This window comes from Xenopus laevis, chromosome 9_10L (genome assembly GCF_017654675.1).
Source record: "Xenopus laevis strain J_2021 chromosome 9_10L, Xenopus_laevis_v10.1, whole genome shotgun sequence".
NCBI classification, from domain to species: Eukaryota; Metazoa; Chordata; class Amphibia; order Anura; family Pipidae; genus Xenopus; species Xenopus laevis.
Window position 1 is genome coordinate 137,587,450 of NC_054387.1, and position 16,006 is coordinate 137,603,455.

General features: G+C 47.9%; 1 protein-coding gene across 3 annotated transcripts; it reads left to right on the top strand.

Moving 5' to 3' along the window:
* Positions 1-2,306: 2,306 nt before the first annotated feature.
* atxn2l.L (ataxin 2-like L homeolog) lies at positions 2,307-15,672 on the top strand. 3 transcript variants are annotated; one of them, XR_005964112.1, is made up of 24 exons: positions 2,307-2,951; positions 7,192-7,225; positions 7,458-7,514; positions 7,891-7,962; positions 8,258-8,408; positions 8,771-8,895; positions 9,701-9,792; positions 9,911-10,111; positions 10,370-10,545; positions 10,668-10,772; positions 10,851-11,000; positions 11,147-11,239; positions 11,332-11,396; positions 11,537-11,781; positions 11,857-11,926; positions 12,004-12,150; positions 12,316-12,385; positions 12,890-13,068; positions 13,491-13,620; positions 13,699-13,811; positions 14,550-14,759; positions 14,847-15,015; positions 15,090-15,210; positions 15,245-15,672. XR_005964112.1 is itself a non-coding variant. In XM_041576673.1 (23 exons), the coding sequence occupies exons 1-23, from the start codon at positions 2,815-2,817 to the stop codon at positions 15,137-15,139; spliced, it is 2,841 nt and encodes a 946-aa protein (XP_041432607.1). In that variant the 5' UTR covers positions 2,307-2,814; the 3' UTR covers positions 15,140-15,672. The 3 variants fall into 3 exon arrangements, 2 of the variants coding, with proteins under 2 accessions (XP_041432607.1, XP_041432608.1); XM_041576673.1 differs by having other exon boundaries at positions 15,090-15,672; XM_041576674.1 differs by having other exon boundaries at positions 10,854-11,000; positions 15,090-15,672.
* The last annotated feature ends 334 nt before the right edge of the window (positions 15,673-16,006 follow it).

Below are 16,006 nucleotides of genomic sequence, written 5' to 3' on the forward strand. Positions count from 1 at the left end.
TTGGTGTCTATCCCTAAGCTTTTAGTGCTGGTATATCTTCGTATGAAGGAAAAGTTTTATACTAAATCGGGCACAACCCTTTTCATTATGGGCCATTCAAAGGTTTGCTAATTATTACTGCCAGTTCATTAAAGACATATATGGTTTTGGTGTTCACTGACCATAAGAACTTGCCAAGCGTCTGAATCCCCGACAGGCCAGATTTGCTTTATTTTTTACCCACTTTAACTTCATTATAACTTACAAGCCTGGGGAAAAGAACGTTAAAGCAGACGCCTTATTGAGAAGTTTTGTCTCTAGACTTAAGGAGGATTCCATCCCTGTTTCTATTGTTCCAAAGGAGGTGATTGTAGCAGCTCTGAGCCCAGATCCGTATGCCTCCTTGTCTGAAGCTCTGGTAAATTTACCTTCTAATGTGAGGAACAGGCAAAACTTTTTGTTCCTGAAAACCTTTGTTTTGCTGGAGACTCATGAGTGTAAGATAGTTGGTCATCCTGACAGCAGTAAAACCTGTTCTCTTTTGTCTCAAAGCTGCCCAGTTTGCTGTTGTGCTAAACCTTCCAGATCCTTGCCTCAGGGCTTGCTACAGTCAGTTCCTATTCCAGAGAGGTCATGGACCCATATCTCCATGGATTTTATTGTGGAATTACCTCCCTATACCTGAAAGGGTATTTTGGTGGTAGTGGATCATTTAAGTAAAATGTCCCATTTTATGAGCTGAGCTTTTTATATCTAATATATTTAAGCTTCATGGGGCCTCACTAAATATTGTTTTTGGATAGAGGGGTTCAGTTTGTGTCCAAGTTCTGTTGGTCCTTTTCTCTTACTGCTTTGTCTTTCTCCTCGGCTTACCATTCATAGACTAACGGGCAGACAGAACAAATCAGTCATTGGAGCAGTATCTTAGATCAGTTATTGTGGGCAGACTTTCTGCCATGGGCTGAATTTGAATACAATCATGCTTCTCATACCTGCACTGGTCAGTCTCCATTCATCGTTGTTTTTGGGCATCCCCCTAGAGCTTTTTCATTCTCTGAATGTTCTTCTGATGTTCCTGCTGTTGATTTGTTGGGTGATCATTTGTCTTAAATTTGGCAGAAGGTGCTAAAGTGTTTGTCTTCTGCTGTAACTGCCCAAAAGAAAGCTGCTGGTAGGCATTGTAAGGTGTCTCCAGCGTATCAGGCTGGTAATACAGTCTGGTTGTCCTCTAAGAACATTCCTTTTAAAGTCCCTTCTGCCAAGTTGGGTCCTACATTTATTGGTCCCTTCCCTGTATCCAAAGTTATTCATCTCTCTACTGTCTGCCTGAAACTACCTCCTGAACTAAAGGGGTGGTTCTTCTTTAAAGGGATCTTGTCATCGGAAAACATGTTTTTTTCAAAACACATCAGTTAATAGTGCTACTCCAGCAGAATTCTGCACTGAAATCCATTTCTCAAAAGAGCAAACAGATTTTTTTATATTTAATTTTGAAATCTGACACGGGGCTAGACATATTGTCAATTTCCCAGCTGCCCCCGGTCATGTGACTTGTGCCTGCACTTTAGGAGAGAAATGCTTTCTGGCAGGCTGCTGTTTTTCCTTCTCAATGTAACTGAATGTGTCTCAGTGGGACCTGGATTTTACTATTGAGTGTTGTTCTTAGATCTACCAGGCAGCTGTTATCTTGTGTTAGGGAGCTGCTATCTGGTTACCTTCCCATTGTTCTGTTGTTTGGCTGCTGGGGGGGAAAGGGAGGGGGTGATATCACTCCAACTTGCAGTACAGCAGTAAAGAGTGACTGAAGTTTATCAGAGCACAAGTCACATGACCAGGGGCAGCTGGGAAATTGACAATATGTCTAGCCCCATGTCAGATTTCAAAATTGAATATAAAAAAATCTGTTTGCTCTTTTGAGAAATGGATTTCAGTGCAGAATTCTGCTGGAGCAGCACTATTAACTGATTCATTTTGAAAAAAATGTTTTTCCCATGACAGTATCACTTTAATTATGTCATAGATTGGCCAATTCTAAGTTGAATGTATTATAATGAGCCTATAGCTTCCTCTGTCTGTGCCTAATCAGCCAGCTCTCTCTCTGGGTCACACAGGCCTGACCACTGGCCAGTCCAAAGCAAGTCCCTGTGTGCCCCTCTGTTTGGAGCAGGATGGTTTCTAGACGGTGACAGAGTTGCCCCTCCCCCATTTCCCGCGTGCGGAAGGATCCGCCCACTGCAGTGTCTCATCACTCCCTGTGTGTGTGGCGCGGGCGGAGGGATACAGGGGTGGCCAGACTGCTTGAGTGGCGCGGCGGAGGCATATGCCGGTGGGCGGGGCTAGGGAGTGACGCCGGGGGAGAATGGGTATGTAAATGGGATGTAGTTGCTCGGGAGAGACATCCGCACGGTATCAGTTAGAGCGTTAGAGTTTCCCTGCGGTCAGTGCGGCCTGTCCCTATAGTGTGAGAGGTCACCGAAGCAGCCACCTCACAGCCCCGCCCCTTCTCTAATGAACGAGCACTAGGAGCTTCACGTCTATTGGTGTTTGTCGGCGTTATCCCGCCTCCAGAGCAAACTCCCATTGGTGTGAATCGCGGGCGGAGGGTGCGCTCAATCTTTCTTCTAATTGGGCGGACGTACGAGCAACCCATCTGATTGGATGTTCGCCTTTCTTCCTTCCAGCAGCGCTGTACGCTATTGGTTGCTGGGAGCCCCGCCCGGTTCACGCGCAGTATCTCGCGGCGGCGGTTGGAGTGAGGTAGGCGCGCGCCGCTTCATTCTGACCCTTCAGTGATCGGTTCCCGTAATTTATCCCTGGTCCTACCCCCGGCGGAATATGCTGAAGCAGCAACAGGCTCCTCCCAGCCGCAAACCGGCCATGGCCCCGGCCCAGCAACAAGGATCCCCCGGCAGCCCCAACGGGAACCTCCCCCCAGGCGGGGGCAGGAGCCAAGACCGACCCGGAGCTGGAAGGTAAGCGCTTGGGCCCTGAGGAAAGACACTGAGAACGCGTTACCGGCAGCTCCTTGTGACTGACTAGTGGCGCGGCCAATCACAGGCCGACTCTGCCGGGGATGGGGCGGGGCACCTAGTCACGTGGGCATTGCAGACCCTGTCACCCCTGAGCTCTCACTGGGCCCCAAACACTTGTCTCCGCCCACTGTGTAACCTGTATTTATATTTATTTATATTTATATATGTGTATTGGTCTCTTCCTCCTGTCCTGCCATATATTATATATATATATTATATACATATTATATATACAGTTATAGTCTAGACTTATTGTGTATAGTCTCCTCCCACTCACTGTCCCCCATGTATCCCCATGACTGGCCTCTCACAATCTCTCCTTCTATCCCCATTATCCACCCCAAACATCAGCTCTGCACAATACAATGGCTTTAGCTCTGACACAGGAACAGCTCAAATGTCATTGGTGGGACTAAACACCCAAACCCCTCTCATATCAACTCACATGTCTCTTTGTGATTTGTTTCAGTTAAAATATACATTCAATGTAAAAGAAAATGCTTTTCATTTTTTTGTCTGTTACTGGCCCTTTAATATCACCCCTACTCCCGTATGTTTGGGGACAGGTAGCGGAACATTGGGGTTAACCCTATTGATTTCCTTTTTATTCTTTTATTTCTTATCAAACAGGATTTACATTGTACACAAAAACTGTAGTTGTGGATCTTTAACCCTGCAGTAGTAATAGATACCGAAGCGGCGCACAGTGTTGGATCAGCTCTGATTTTTGGGGTGCCCCAGTTTGTGAAGCTGCCGAGGATGGAGATGGGGCTGTATTTAGCAGCAGGTGGGACTGTAGGGGTCAGAAAGTGGGTGCTGTCCTGCAGGTCCTGTGATATGGTCATGCTTGGGTGTCTGGAGGGGATTCTGGGGGACACTATTGAACCCCCTTCTTACAAAGACTCTACTTTTCCTTTTATCTGCTTAATCAGGATTCAATGCGGTTTGACATAGTGCAGAGAGACTGGTGAATTGCTAATGTGGTGCCGCTATATAAAAAGGATCCTGTTCTCAGCCTCAAAACTATAGGCCAGTTAGTCTGACGTCAGTGGTAGGAAAGCTTTTGGAAGGGTTAATAAAGGATAAGATACTGGACTTCATAGCAAATCATAATACTATGAGTTTGTGCCAGCATGGTTTTATGTGTAATAGATCTTGCCAGACTAACTTAATTTCTTTTTATGAGAAGGTGAGCAGGGACCTGGATTCTGGGATGGCAGTGGATGTGATTTACTTAGACTTTGCTAAAGCATTTGATACAGTGCCACACAGAAGGTTACTGGTTAAATGAAGGAATGTTGGCCTGGAACATAGTATTTGTACCTGGATAGAGAACTGGCTAAAAGATAGACTACAAAGAGTGGTGGTAAATGGAACATTTTCTAATTGGACCAGTGTTGTTAGTGGAGTACCGCAGGGCTCTGTACTAGGTCCCTTGCTTTTCAACTTGTTTATTAATGACCTGGAGGAGGCCATTGAAAGTACTGTTTCTATTTGTGCAGATGAGACTAAATTGTGCAGAACTATAGGTCCCATGCAGGATGCTGCCACTTTGCACAGTGATTTGTCTAAACTGGAAAACTGGGCAGCAAACTGGAAAATGAGGTTCAATGTTGATAAATGCAGGTTATGCACTTTGGCAAAAATAATATAAATGCAAGTTCTACACTAAATGGCAGTGTGTTGGGGGTTTCCTTAAATGAGAAGGATCTTGGGGTCTTTGTAGATAACAAGTTGTCTAATTCTGGGCAGTGTCATTCTGTGGCTACTAAAGCAAATAAAGTTCTTGTATAAAAAAGGGCATTAACTCAAGGGATGAAACATAATTGTGTCTCTTTATAGGTCCCTGGTGAGGCCTCATCTGGAGTATGGGGGCAGTTTTGGACTCCAGTCCTTAAAGGGATACTGTCATGGGAAAAAACATTTTTTTCAAAATGAATCAGTTAATAGTGCTGCTCCAGCAGAATTCTGCACTGAAATCCATTTCTCAAAAGAGCAAACAGATTTTTTTATATTCAATTTTGAAATCTGACATGGGGCTAGACATTTTGTCAATTTCCCAGCTGCCCCTGGTCATGTGACTTGTGCCTTCACTTTAGGAGAGGAATGCTTTCTGGCAGGCTACTGTTTTTCCTTCTCAATGTAAGTGAATATGTCTCAGTGGGACATGGGTTTTTACTATTGAGTGCTGTTCTTAGATCTACCAGGCAGCTGTTATCTTGTGTTAGGGAGCTGTTATCTGGTTACCTTTCCATTGTTCTTTTGTTTGGCTGCTGGGGGGGGGGTGATATCACTCCAACTTGCAGTACAGCAGTAAAGAGTGATTGAAGTTTATCAGAGCACAAGTCACATGACTTGGCGCAGCTGGGAAATTGACAAAATGTCTAGCCCCATGTCAGATTTCAAAACTGAATATAAAAAAATCTGTTTGCTCTTTTGAGAAATGAATTTCAGTGCAAAATTCTGCTGGAGCAGCACTATTAACTGATTCATTTTGAAAAAATGTTTTTCCTCATGACAGTATCCCTTTAAGAGGGATATAAATGAGCTGGAGAGAGTGCAGAGACTAAGTGCAACTAAACTGGTTAGAGGGAGGGAAGAGTTAAATTATGAGGGGAGACTGACAAGGTTGGGGTTGTTTTCTCTGGGGGAAAAAAGGCGCTTGTGAGGGGACATGATTAGACTTTACAAGTACATTAGAGGACATTATAGACAAATAGCAGGGGACCTTTTTACCCATAAAGAGAATCACGTACCAGAGGCCTCCCCTTCAGACTAGAGGAAAAGAAGTTTCATTTAAAGGAACAGAGTAGGGGGTTCATCACAGTGAGGACAGTGAGGTTGGGGAATGCACTGCCGGGTGATGTTGATGCTAGAAGCCAACTGCCCGTTTATGTACAGACTATCAAGGTTCTGTTTATGTGCTACTGAGAAGTGACAAGTCTAAAGCAACTGGACCTGTTGAGTTGTCTTGGAAATGTTTCCCCTCTTATCTGAGCCCCTAACAGAACCACAGCCATCTGGATCCACCCCCCACAGGAACATAAACTGGGGGTTACCAGAACTTCACTCCACTGGGATGAAACAGTGTCACCAATCCTGGGTACATTTCTATGTTTTCCAACCTGAAGCAGAAGCTGGGGCACCCGCTGAATCCAAGCCCTGGGCACAAGCAGTGGGGTGTGTGCTGCCTGTGTAGGGAAGGGAGAAAGGATCCAGAAATTGGGGAGACTGAAGAACCCCCCAGCAAGTAAATGGCTCAGGAATCGGCAGCTTCTCCAATAGGAACCTCTGGAGCAACATTATAATATGTTACACCAGGAGTATATTACTTAAACATTATATTGATTTATGATAGAATTTAAATTGTTACATTTAACAAATAACTATTTTGTAACCTTAACATAATTAATATGTGAATGAAATTCATGAAACAGGAGGGGGATTTAGACAAGTTGTTTGTTGAGATCTACTGATCATCAGCTAAAGGTCTACTGGTACATCCCCATCTACATTATGGGCTCCCCTGTGTTACACAAAACTTGCCAAAACCAGGTGGCCTTATGTGTTACATTGTGTTACATTGTGTCATTGGCGAGATTTCATGTAACACTCCCTATTTTATACAGAAATCGATTTGTACCAACCCACCTGTTTGTATCATTGCTCAGGGGGCACCTCAATGCAGGGCTCTTATAGACTGGGGCCACTGAGCGCTCCAGCTATTCACATGGGCTTTAAAGCTCGCCAGTCCCCTCTGACTCTTGTGCTTGGATCCTGTTTTGTGGGTTGCTTCTTATAGTCACACCAACATCCATAAGGTTTCATGGGCAGAATAGGGGAGCCAAATCCAAACCCTCAATGGTATATTGAAAGCTGAGCTCAGTTTGTAACTGGCACCTCCAGGGGCCACATTCAGCCCTGACATTCAGCTTGGATACTTGCCTCTCTTACCTGTCTGTGTGCCATTACAGTAGCCCAGGTGTGGCCAGTGCATCTATGGGACATTCACATGGTTTCTGTTGGCTAAAGCCTGGCACGTGTCTGTGAGTAGATCTGAAGCTGTGTTGCTATTGTATCAGTGCGGGTGCAACTGTGTTACCCTCACAGGTCACCCTCACAGGGCACACTCACAGGGCACACTCACAGGTCCCACTCATGTTTCTTTTGTCTCTTTCAGGGGACGCAATATAGTGAAAGGACTTCAGCCCCCGGTAAGTTCTGCTCAGGGATAGTGTGTGTCTCCTCATTATTTCCCATTGGTTGTTATTCAGTTCTATATGTGTCAGATATGTACTCTGAGGCACAGGCACCGCTGTAGTTATAATGGTGATTATATCAGCGTCATGTTACCTGGCCTGTGGGTGCAAGTCCCCCCTGTTACTACATAGGGTTGGGACTGGGGGTGGCCTCTCTCACGTGTCACTTATTGTTCTTCTCTTTCAGGTGTTTGAAGGGGTTTATAACAATTCCCGAATGTTGCACTTCCTGACTGCTGTCGTGGTGAGTCTTATTATCCCTCTGCATTACCATATGCTTACCCTAACCCTCCTCTTCCTGACACGCCCCTAATAACTGCCCCTCCTCTTCCTGACCCCTCTCCCCTAAATGTGACGTGCCCCTAATAACTGCCCCTCCTCTTCTGCCTCTAAACCTGACATGCCCCTATTAACTGCCCCTCCTCTTCTGCCCCCTCTCCCCTAAATGTGACACGCCCCTAATAACTGCCCCTCCCCTTCGGCCCCTAAAGCTGACGTGCCCTGTGTCTGTGCCCCCAACAGTCCCTTGTACAACAGGGGTCAGTGTATTGAGGGTCCTGCAGGGGGTCTGATTGGGGCAGTGTTTGCAGCCTGAATACTGATGATGTTTTTTCTTAAAGGGCTCCACGTGTGATGTGAGGGTCAGAAATGGCAGCGTTTATGAGGGGATCTTTAAAACGTTAAGCTCAAGGGTAAGTGTAATGATCGGGTCTGTGTATTATCAATTGCCCTTCAGCTGTGCAGTCCATATGAATATATGTCTGTGGCCTAGTGTAGCCGCTCCCCTCCTCTCTGCCCCCCACCCTTTAGTGGTCTCATCCTCCCACTCACCTTGAACCCTCTGCGTTCAGCCCCATGTTTCCTCCTGACTCTGCTTCATGTCTTGCTGGTGACTGTGTGGCTGCCATTGGCTCTCAGTAGTGCCTCCCACACAATTCTAATTGGGCATCTGACCAACTGTCACTCATGGGATCTCTCTACTTGCAGTTTGAATTGGCAGTTGATGCCGTACACAAGAAAACCAGTGAGCAAGTCGTGGGGCCAAAACGAGAGGATATTGTAGATACCATGATCTTCAAGTCTTCAGATGTGGCTGTGGTCCGCTTCCGAAATGTTGATTTTACTTATGCTACGAAAGGTGAGAATCCCTATGTTTGTGCTAGTGCCTTCCTTGTAATCTCTGTGCCAAGCTCCTCCCCTTCAGTCTTGTTTGTGCAGTGTTAATGGCAAGCCCCTCCCCTTTAGTGTGTTTGCACAGTGTAAATGAGAAGCTCCTCCTCTTTAGGCTATTTGCACCGTTAATGACAAGCCCCTCCCCTTTAGTGTATTTGCACAGTGTTAATGGCAAGCCCCTCCCCTTTAGTGTGTGTGCACAGTGTTAATGAGAAGCCCCTCCCCTGTAGTGTTGGTCCCACTGACACAGATTAGGGTACAGGAGAGTGCAGGAATTCAGATTTCGGTGTATCCGTTATTCCAGTTAACCCCTTCCTGTCTCTGCAGATAAATTCACAGATTCGGCAATTGCCACCAATTCCAAAGTGAACGGGGAGCACAAAGATAAGATTCTCCTGCGCTGGGATGGAGGGGAGGGAGGCAACGACGACTACGACCTGGATTCAGATATGGTAATGTTCTGCTCTTCTGATTGGTCTGGGGATAATGGGAACACCCACCAGTACCGCAGTCACTGAGCTCATTGTGGGCCGCACTTAAAGGGGATGTTTTACTTCAGTTCCTTTCACATTGTTCCCCAGAAATAAAGACTTTTTTCAATAACTTTCCTTCTTTTATTTTTTTTTCTCAGTAATTCAGGAGCAGACTTCCTCGGTGCGTTTCCTTGATACATTGAGTTGATACATTGAGTTGATCCATTTCTCAGCAGCATCTCTGGAGTATCAGTAACTATTGTATCAAGTCTAACAACTGCCTGTAATGAAACCCAGAGATTCTGCTCAGCAGGGACAAAGATAAGAAATGGATCAACTAAATGTATCAATTTAGATCAGTTTACAGGGTCGACGACCCCTCCCAGAGCTGCTTTAGAAAGTGAAAAATGACACTTTACACTTCAATATTAGAAAAACAGTGAGACATAGAAAATAGAAAGTAATTGGGGAAAGTCTTTATTTCTGGGGAACTGAAACAAGTGTTGGAAGGGGACGACCCATTTAAAGGGCCACCGCAGGTATATGCTCCGCTGCTGGAGAAACCCTCGGACTGGCTGCCGTTAAAGTGAAGGATCTCGGCCTGACAATGTGTAATTGTGTCTGACCAGTGAGTGACGTGGCTTCTGTGCCACGGGCCCATTGACTGAATGATGGCACCTTGTACTTCTGGCTATTCCTTTATATTCGTTTATTGTCTTAACTGCCGCCTCTCCTGACTTCTGCTCCCACCACTTACCCTGTGTCATGTACATTTCTATTTCAGTCCAATGGTTGGGATCCTAACGACATGTTCAAGTTTAATGAGGATAACTACGGAGTTAAAACAACGTATGACAGCAGCCTCTCCTCCTACACGTGAGTTCTCCTTCCAGTTTACTCCCCAAGCCTTGGGCATAACGCTGAACCCCAATGATTCCTATTATTCCTATTCTGTGCATTTATAATGTAGAACACATTGGCCTGTGACTTTCAGGGTCCCACTGGAGAAAGACAACACGGATGAGTTCAGGCAGCGGGAAGCTCGGGCTACTCAGTTGGCACGAGAGATAGAATCCAGCCCCCAGTATCGTGCCCGCATCTCCATTGAGAACGACGAGTGCAGGACAGAGGAGGAAAAGCACAGCTCAGTGCAGAGGCCAAACTCTGACCGGGACTCCCCTAGTCTTGCCAATCGGTGAGTAATGGGTGGGCTCCGCTTTTTTCATTCTAGCTGGGCTTGCTTTACTGCTCTCTTGTGCACGTTGAGCAGAACTATTCCATCTTTGTTTGCTATTCAACACTGCCTGGGGGGGTATTACTGGCTGCCAGTGGGGGGTATTACTGGCTGCCCGGGGGGGTATTACTGTCTGGTTACCCCAGTACAGTAGTAAAGAGTAAGCCATTGGCTTGTGTATGTTTGTACTGGATGTAACGACCATTTTCTTGTCCCCAGTGATGGCAAGTACATCCCACTACCGCAGCGGGTGCGAGAAGGTGCACGAGGGGGGGGCATTAGGAGCAGCTCCAGCCGAGGGGGGAGACAAGTGATGAGCTCAATGCCTGTCCGGGGGGCCCCCCAGCATTACCCAGAAAGCAGTTGTAGCCCGGAGCAGAGAGGAATGAATGGAGGTGAGATTTAATGAGGGCATTGGGGGGACTGTACTGTCACTAGGGGGCACACGTATAGGACAAATGGGGGGGTCGCTGGCAGTTATTTGGGGCACTGTTGATATGAAATTGTTTTGCTTCAGGTCCTTCTCGCATGTCCCCCAAAGCTCAGCGGCCCATTCGTTGCAGCAAGACTGTGTCCTCCCCATCCAGTCGCCCCATGGAAGTGCCCACCTCTCCCTCCTCCAGTGAGTATGGGGGGGCCATTAATAGCGAAGTCCTGTTATTTGTTACTTCATTTCACTCCATGTATAATTGTTTTACAACAGCCCCCCGCGCTTACCCCCCGCTGTCCCCCAAGTCTGGATCGTCCCTGAGCTGCGCAGACTCTTCATTAGGAACCTCCATTCCAGACCCCTCTGTGGCCCCTAAACCTTCCTCTCCAAACAGCAGCACCCCCATAATGCCAGGGGAAGGTAAGTGATTGGGGGCGAGTTTATATGAAGCTGTGCGATGCATTATGTACATGCGCTGCTGCTGCTGCAAGTAAATGCATGGGACCCTAACACTGCAGCTTGCTCGGGGGTCCCACTTATACATACGTATATAATGTTTGTTGTAGGCAAGGACATTGCACCCCCCGCTGCAGTGAAAGAGCAGAGCCGCACCCCAGAGCAACTCGCCCCCTGCCAAGTGCCCAAGCAGCCCTGTAAAGGTTTGTGTCTGTGCTTTACTGTATGCTGCAAAACTGTCCTGCACCCTTTCCTCACCCATCTCTCTATACACTCTTTCCTTCTCCTCACACAGTGCTGCACACTGATCACAAGAGGAACCAGCTCGATGAGCTGCGCAAGTTTGGCGCCGAGTTCCGGGTAAGATCTATTCTAATCAGGGGCCCTTGTGTGGCCCTTATGTATTTTAATCAGGGGCCCTTATGTATTCTAATCAGGGGCCCTTGTGTGGCCCTTGGTGTATTCTAACGAGGGGCCCTTGTGTGAATGCTTTGTTGCAGCTACAGCCTAGTTCGGGCCCAGACCCCGTCTCTGAATCGTTGCCCCCGCGCCAGTCCTTGGAATGTAAAGTCCCTGAGCCGATGGCCTGTGAAGGAGCTGAACCACTGGACATCCAGAAAGTCCCAGAGTTGGTGGAAGAGATGAAGGAGGAGAGAAGTTGTGAGGTAGCCGAGCGTCAGGAGGACAGTGGCAGCCCCCCAGGGAAGGCGGAGTCAGAGGAGAAGGAGGGGCAGGCAGTGTGCGAGTAAGTGTCTGTGATGTGTAAGGGATGTCCCTAGTGTGAGTGCTCATTACTAATGTCTGTCTGTCTGTCCTACAGTCAAATCAAGAAATCCACTCTGAACCCCAATGCTAAAGAGTTTAACCCTTCCAAGCCTCTTCTGTCAGTGGTAAGTACTGGTGTTGTCACTACTCGTGCCATTCTGCTGTGGCTTGTGCTGTAATGGGGCCGCCATCTTTATTGCAGAACAAAGCCACAAGCACCCCAACATCACCCGGGCCCCGAAACCATTCTTCTACTGCCACCATCCCAATGCTGAGTGCCGGTCAGACTGGAATGTATGGGCCGTACATCTCGTACATCCCAAATATACACATGAGCTCCGCTGTGCAGGTGAGCAGGGGCTGACTTAGGGTTCAACATGGAGGGGGACACTTGTAATATTAATGGGTCTGAGGAGAAAATGCTTTTGGGTCCCCCAAACTCTGACTCAAGAGATAATCAGTGATCACTGGGATTTAGAACTTTCCAAACCACAAACTCTCCTTTGTGTTTTAGGCTCCTCAGATGTACCCGTACCCCATGTCCAACTCTGTGCCCGGCCAGCAGGGCAAATACAGGCCTAAAGGTAAGATCTGCAGCACTTTACTCACTGTCTTGACACCTATAGTCTCTCTATTGTAGGGGAGGCTCCTCTAATAAACACTGTGTAGTACCGAGGGGCTTTACTCACTGTCTGACACCTATAGTCTCTGTATTGTAGGGACTTCTCTATAAACACTGTGTAGTACTGAGGGGCTTTACTCACTGTCTGACACCTATAGTCTCTGTATTGTAGGGACTCCTCTAATAAACACTGTGTAGTACAAAAGGGGCTTTACTCACTGTCTGACACCTATAGTCTATTGTAGGGACTCTAATAAACACTGTGTAGTACTGAGGGGGGTAGTATCTAGCGGCACTAATATCCCTGCCCTCACACTGGATGTGACGTTACTATGATAGTAAAGTAGTGAGTTAATGTACGTATTGTGTAAGTGCTAAATAAACTACAACATGTTTATCAATACACATAAGTAATTAATACAGAGGGAGACAAACCCTTATCCTTAAATGTTGTGTTTTCTTGCAGGTTCCCTCCCCCAGCGCTCAGACCAGCCCAACTCGGCTCCTCCCATCATGCAGGCGGCAGCTGCTGCGGGGCCCCCTCTAGTGGCGGCTACACCGTACTCCCCCTATATCTCTTATAGCCCCCAGCAGTTTCCTGGGCAACCAACCATGATGCAGCCCATGGCCCATTACCCCTCCCAGGTATGTGGGACTTAATTTAGTGAGACCCCGCCCTCTGCTTATTGGAGCAACTTCTTATTTCCCCTTTAACTTTATGTTGTGGGAGCTGAATCCCCTCCTTATACCCCAGTGCTAATAAGGCAGCAGCTTTGGGATGGGCTTGTGTAGAAGGGAGAGTGTGAGAGACAGAAGTCGGGTCCTGTGTATATAGAGCAGTGCATTAAATATGTCACCTGGGAAATAAATATGGCTCTACTGTAGCAAAAGCCTCAAGTCCTCCCCCAGCAAGAGGAAGTTTGCCAATCAATGGGCAGTACATTGGGGTTCTGACCAGCGTTACCCCTCCAACGATACAGCACTACTCCTCCAACGGTACTCCTCCAACGGTACCTCTGTGACGTGGGATTGTGAATCCTTATTGCTTGTTCTCTTGTTCCTTTCAGCCGATGTTTGCCCCCATGCTGCAGAGTAACCCACGCATGATCACATCTGGAAACCACCCCCAGGCCTTGGTATCATCGTCCAATCCTCAGTACCCCCCTGCAGAACAACCGACACCCCAGACCCTATATGGTGAGACCACTCTCTGTCCCCCCTTCACTTTGTCCGACTCCCCTGATACATTCATGTTAACCTGAGCTTTCCTTGCAGCCGCTGTTCACCAGTCCTACTCCCATCATGCAGCTCAGCTACACCCCCAGCCTGCCAGTACCCCTACTCAGAGCCAGCAGCAGCCACAGCATGCCAACCCCAGCCCTGTACAGGTGAGTCCAACACACTGTAACCTGCACACACTTCCCTGTTCCTTCATGTGCAACTACATGAACAAAAACTGATGCATGCAGAGCAGCCTATAGACTTCCTTCCCTGGGAGGGGCGGAGCAAGTGAGCTGGAAGTGATGTATGCAGAGCAGCCTATAGACTTCCTTCCCTGGGAGGGGCGGAGCAAGTGAACAGGAAGTGATGCATGCAGAGCAGCCTATAGACTTCCTTCCCTGGGAGGGGCGGAGCAAGTGAACAGGAAGTGATGCATGCAGAGCAGCCTATAGACTTCCTTCCCTGGGAGGGGCGGAGCAAGTGAGCAGGAAGTGATGCATGCAGAGCAGCCTATAGACTTCCTTCCCTGGGAGGGGCGGAGCAAGTGAACAGGAAGTGATGCATGCAGAGCAGCCTATAGACTTCCTTCCCTGGGAGGGGCGGAGCAAGTGAACAGGAAGTGATGCAAGCAGAGCAGCCCATAGACTTCCTTCCCTGGGAGGGGCGGAGCAAGTGAACAGGAAGTGATGCAAGCAGAGCAGCCCATAGACTTCCTTCCCTGGGAGGGGCGGAGCAAGTGAGCAGGAAGTGATGTAGTAGCTATAGGCTTCTGTGTGAGTGAATAGGAAGGGCTAGTATTGTGTAGCATTTGGAGGGAGTGCAGTGGAAATGTGCAAGATTAGAGAGATGCAAGACAAACAGCTGAGCAGTAGGAAAACTAATTGGATTTCTTCTTATTTGTGCAGCACCAGACAGGCCAGCCCCCCCACATGAGCAGCGGGCAGCCTCAACAGAACCTGTACCACACAGCCACCCTGACGGCGACCCCACCCTCTCTGACCCCCGGCCCCAGTGCTCAGTCACCCCAGAGCAGTTACCCACAACAGGCTGTGTATGCCATCCATGCCCACCAGCAGCTCCAGCACAGCTACACCAATATGTCTCATGTTGCACAGGTACCCCCCCTCCCCCACTGTACTTAACCCTCGCACCACCGGCCTCACAGTCTTCACTCTAACGGCTTCCCATTGGTTCTCTTCCAGGCACATGTACAGACTGGAATTAGTGGGGCTCATCCAGGAGCCCCCCATCCTCCCCACCCTGCGCAGGTCATGCTGCTGCACCCTCCTCAGAGCCACGGGGGACCCCCACAAGCTGCCATTCAACAGACATCCAGCCCCTCCCCATACACCTATATAGGACATCATCAAGGTGAGTTTCTCCCTCCAGTCTATTGTGTTAGATATTGTGCAGATTTTATTTCAACCACTTCTCCTGTTTTACAGTTCAGTCCCATCCGCCCCAACAACTTCCATTCCACCCCCCCGGCAACTGAGCTGTCAATCAGCCCCTTCCAAGTCATGAACCCACCGTGAATCCTGCCTCCAGCCCTTTCTGTCCACACCATCCGGGAAACTGCAGAGTCGGGGAAACTGCAGAGTCGGGGAAACTGCAGAGTCGGGGACCCTGAGGCGACAGTTTGAGGGGCTCCTACAGGCAGCATGAGTCAGAGCCCAGCAAGAGAGGCGCCAGGAGCAGCGGAGTTTCCCAGGTGTGGATCCTACAGCTGGAGGCTCTTTGTGTCCCATCACATGGACAACCTTATTCTTTAGTCTGCGAATAGGGGTGCACCCCCGTCGTTTATCTAACCCAAGACTGGAACAAAAAGCGAGATTTTATTTTTTATTTATAAATCCAATTGGGCAAATCCAAGCAGTTTGGCTTCCCCTCCCCCCATCTCTTCTCCCCCTCCCCCCGTTAACTTGAAATGAGTGATGGACTACTTTTACTTTTTATTGAATAAAAACATTGAAAAAGTACAAAAAAAGTTTAAAAACCTTAAAAATAAAAAACAAAGTTTTAAACTAACATCTCCCCTTTTTTGTTTTCTCTACTTGAGAGCAGGGGACCATTTAAAGGGGAAGTGACCTTCCAAACAGATGGAGGTGCTTGTGGTAGATAAATCTCAAGGTTAAATTACCAAATGCACCACTTGAGTCTCTATCCTTTTCTACTGCCGTCTGTAGTAAGGGGGGCCCCTTATTTCAATAGGTGTCCCTCCTGTTAGTGCACAGATTGGGGGTTTGTCTTCCTTCACCACTGGAGACAGAGGCTTTAATTCTTCTATTACCCATGGTCTGGCTCCACCTTTCACCCTCATTTGTTTGTCCCACCTGAGGTTGAAGGACACTTTTTTTTTTTT

Bases quoted from the DNA above. Each gene is read 5' to 3' on its own strand.
- atxn2l.L (XM_041576673.1), top strand. From the start codon at position 2,815: ATGCTGAAGCAGCAACAGGCTCCTCCCAGCCGCAAACCGGCCATGGCC. The intron at 10,546-10,667 runs GTGAGATTTAAT...GTTTTGCTTCAG, and splicing joins GCAGAGAGGAATGAATGGAG to GTCCTTCTCGCATGTCCCCC. The intron at 13,069-13,490 runs GTATGTGGGACT...TGTTCCTTTCAG, and splicing joins TGGCCCATTACCCCTCCCAG to CCGATGTTTGCCCCCATGCT.